Source organism: Octopus bimaculoides, chromosome 17, assembly GCF_001194135.2.
Source record: "Octopus bimaculoides isolate UCB-OBI-ISO-001 chromosome 17, ASM119413v2, whole genome shotgun sequence".
NCBI classification, from domain to species: Eukaryota; Metazoa; Mollusca; class Cephalopoda; order Octopoda; family Octopodidae; genus Octopus; species Octopus bimaculoides.
Window position 1 is genome coordinate 37,762,320 of NC_068997.1, and position 4,473 is coordinate 37,766,792.

Genomic DNA, 4,473 nt, shown 5'->3' on the forward strand with positions numbered 1-4,473 from the left:
TGTGTGTGTGTGTGTGTTTGTGTGTGTGTGTGTGTGTGTGTGTGTGTGTACCTGTGTTTTTCCCCCACCAATGCTTGACAACAGGTGTTGATATGTTTATGTCTCCGCAACTTAGCTGTTCGGCGAAAGAGCCCGAAAGAATAAGTACCAGGCTTTAAAAAACTTAGTACTGGGATCGTTTCGTTCGACTAAAAGTTCTTAAAGGTGATGTCTCAGCATGGCCGCAGTCTAATGACTGAAACAAGTAAAAAAGATGATAAAGATAAAAATATACGCAAATACTTAATAGAACAATAAACTACATAATGCTATTGAAGGTGAAAGTGAGAAAAACAGTACAGATCCCTCATAATCTCAGTTTAAAATACTAATACTTACAACCTGCTATGAGTTGTGCGTTGGTACTATAAATTGAACCGAATTCATTCGATGCCACACACTTATAGTCAGTTGCCGAATCAGTAGCTTCCGGATCAGTAATTGTGAGTCGCCCATTTGTTACTGTATATCGTCTGTTGACGGAAGACGAAAGTTCTTGGTTTCCTTTGTACCATTTATATTTTACTTGCGGATTTCCAGATGCCAAACATTCAAGTACGACGGACTGGTCTGCGCCAGACACAAAAACAGTATTATTTGGCTCCATTTTCATTATAGGACCTCTTTTTATGTTGTTTTTATTTTTCACTTCAACACCATAATCTGAAAAAATGCTATGCCTGACAGTTTACGAAAGAAATGTGATCTATGCTTTACGTGAATTTACTGAATTTAACACTAATTTAATTAACTTTCATAAGACTGGCTTCAAAGAAACACCTGAAGAAATATCAATAAAAATAGCATTCAAATTCAGACCTTATGAAAATAATGTATTAAGTTATCAGCTGATGTATATTGAACACATTAGAAATAATTATATTGCGGAAAACGATATATTTTAGTGATAAATTAGGTCTAAAATCTAGCAATATTAATATAAAAATGCACGCTGTTCATTAAAAACGTGTTAAACTAATTATATCGCGGTTAAATATCCACATTTTCGTATTTTGACTGTGAAAAGTCACTTACCTAGTCCTGTGTTTTTTTCCAATATTCGATACGTTTCATCCTGACTTATTTTGCAAATATATGCATGCACATCAGTCTTTTCAGTAACAGACCAGCCAAAGTTATTACCTGAAATATGCGTAAAGATATATAATTAGCATTTACAAAACATAATTTAATTCGAAAAAAATTCTTCTTACCTCATGAGCTATAAAATATGTGCTTGCTATTCACTTGATATTAAGAAAGTACTCTTTATGTCACTGTTGCGAAACCAGCACTTTCTATTTTAGTCATTTAACCTCCAGTGCATGGTATTTTATCACTTTTAATATACGCTACATCTCTCTATTTTAATGTGTTTTCTGATTTGTCCTTAATGACTGTAATTCTGCCAATATATTCATTTGGTTTATTCTTCTTAATTCTTTTCTGTATTGTGATTCATTGATGCAACAGAGAGCACAAAGAGATATAACTTATTTACAACAGTCAACAACACCCTGGAATAAACACACGCTTCAGTTCAACAATAAACGCGTAAGTTGATCGCACATTTGGGGGGACGAACTGAAACGTTCAATGAGAAATCAAGTACCTATAGGTAACTGCGTTTGTCAGTGGAGGGTACAACAAAAGGATAAAAAATTCAGGAAGAAAAGCGTCTGAAAAGTGTGTGGAATGCAATTTGACCCCTCAAATAAACGGAAACAATATAGATCAGTAAATGTCTCTTTCCGAATTGAGAAAATGAAAAAGCACTCTGCTAATTCTTATGTCTCGGATGAATTAAACCGAACTTCTATTCAAATGGTTCGACTACCGAAGTAACGATTTATAACGTGCCTCCAAACTATATCCTACTTACAAAGAATTGACAATTGTATTTTTTCTGATCTGATCGTGACTTCTTCAAGTAGACATAGATATGTGAATAATCTTGGTGGCTTCTGCTATGTCTGTAGTTCCTTCACACTTATTCGTCAAAGACACACAATATCAAATCGTTTGTCAGTCGGGCTTATAAAGCCTATTTTGTAATTCTCCTAAGCAACCAAGGCAAACCAAGGCAAAAATGGGCCCCTCATGTTGTGTGTCATAACTGTGAGGAAATGCTTTGTGGCTGGATAAAAAGCAAACGAAAGGGCCTGCTGTTTGGAGTTCTTATGGTTTGGCAAGAGCCCAGGGACTACACAAGTGACTGTTATTTTTGTATGATTAACACAGACGTTATTGACAAGAAAATTAGGCGTAAAATATCTTATCCCAATATTCCTCTAGCATTTGACCTATTATGCACTTTGAGACACTCCTGATTCCAGTTTTCCTTGGGTTTACCTCTTCTAAAGATGAAGCTAGTGAACAAGAGTACGAAGATGATAACGAAAATCCAGAAATTACTTCAGAATTCTAACTCCACAACAGTTTAGCCAAACAGAACTGAATGATTTAGTGCGTGATTTAGGAATCTCCAAAATTGCAGCTGAAGTTTTAGCGTCCAAGCTGCAAGAAAAACATCTACTTGACCAAACTGCAAAAGTTTCTTATTTTCAAAAACGAGACCAGATTTTTGTGTCATTTTCTCGAAAGAGAAACATTTTGTTTACTGCCACGATATTCCCGGTCTTCTCCGGCAATTAAGGAATCTCCTCGTACAGTTCAACTGACTGGCGGCGATTATTTCTAAATAGCTCTAAGCGAAGCCTAAATCTGTTCTCCTATACAATGGCAATGTTTATAGAGCTACCCCTGTTAGTCACTCAGTGCGTTTGCAAGAAGAATACAATGACATAAAAAATAGCTATTGACGAACTAAAATACGAGCAAAACTGGACAATTCCTATAAATTTGAAAATGGTCAGTTTCCTCCTCGGCCAACAGAAAAGTTTCACAAAATATCTTTGCTATTTCTGCATGCGGGACAGCCGAGCTCGAGAGAAACACTGGATTCAGAAGTGGCCCATTCGTTAGACTCTGGAAGCAGACATGCCAAATATTGTGAATGATCCAGTTGTCAGCCGAGAAAAGATTATTTTCCCACCACTCCATATAAGGTTGGGCTTGATGAAGCATTCCACTAAGGCATTGCATGTTGATGGTGAAGGTTTTCAACATATAGTCTCTGCATTTCCTGGTTTGTCATTCGAGAAGATCAAAACAGGTGTGTTTGACAGATTTCAGATTCGTGCCCTTATATATGATGAGGAATTTGCCGGAAAGATGAATGACAAGGAAAGAGCAGTCATAAAAATGTTTTTAGAAGCAGGAAAGCAGATGAAATTCTTGTAAATGATATGCTGTCGGCTTTCTATGATCTTAGGTGTAACATGAACATTAAACTCCATTTCCTGCATAGTCACATCAATCAATTCCCTGAAAACCTTGGAGATATAAGTGATAAACAAGGAGAGCGTTTCTACCAAGACCTCAAGACCATGGAAGAGCGTTATCAAGGGCAATGTGATAAAAACATGACGGCAGACTCCTGATGGAACACCAAACGAGATTTCTCTGGGAAAGTCTACAAGCACAAGAGCTCTAAACACAAATTCTTACCTGAATAAGATCTATTTGTGCTTTATCTTCCATCCTAATCAGTTTCTTAACTATGTACACCTATCATTTGTATATAATATATATTTTCAACTTAAAAGCAAATGGAAAAAAAAAACAAAGCCAAAAAAACACTGGGATATGGTAATATTTATTTTACTCAGCACCGGAAAAAGAAATATTTTTAAAGCTTAATTTTTATTGTGGTGTACTAACTTGTATATATGAATAAAGTTAGAATCTCAATGCATAGATATTTGTTCTTTTCCACCTAGTATAACAAGATTATCAGACTGATTACATCATATCTCGGGAAATATTCGAAATATAAAAATACTATAATTACAAGAAATGCAGAGCTTACAGGGAAAACTGACTTCATGTTTGAATTTAGCTTACTCAAATTAGGTAATACCAATTGTTCGTTTCAATGCAACAAAATTTTGTTGGCTTGTGTAATAGATTTTCGGTTTTCCTCTCACAGCAACCCCGGCGGAGATTTCGAATATGATTCTCATATTTTAAAGCATTATTGTAGTAGTAGCAGAAAGGAGAAATCGATGATGTTTTAATTGACCATCTGACTTATCGTCTCTTTGTAAAGCAGCAGGTACAAAACAAAATTTCACTGCTACCTACTTATATATAACCAATATGCAACAGCAGCGGCACTAATTAAAATGAAAAGCAATAAAAAACATCTACAAAATCACTATAAAAAAACAAACAACGTAAATCAGAATCTCACCTCTATTTCTCCGTCAAGCAAGAAAATCCATGAAACTTATTACCACCAGATAATATTCCGTTATCTTGTGATGATAAGCAACAAACAATAACGGCAGAAGCAACAACCAAAATAACGAC

The 4,473-nt window shown here is 35.4% G+C and overlaps 1 protein-coding gene across 1 annotated transcript in view; it reads right to left on the reverse strand.

Annotated features, from left to right (window-relative positions):
• The window catches only part of LOC106871423 (contactin-2), a 229,293-nt gene that overhangs the window by 104,743 nt on the left and 120,077 nt on the right, over positions 1-4,473 (reverse strand). Inside the window, exons 6-7 of the mRNA XM_052973899.1 lie at positions 1,075-1,182; positions 379-702 (exon numbers count right to left, since the gene is read on the reverse strand). Of these exons, the coding sequence (XP_052829859.1) occupies positions 379-702; positions 1,075-1,182 (432 nt within the window). The remainder of the gene's footprint in view (positions 1-378; positions 703-1,074; positions 1,183-4,473) is intronic.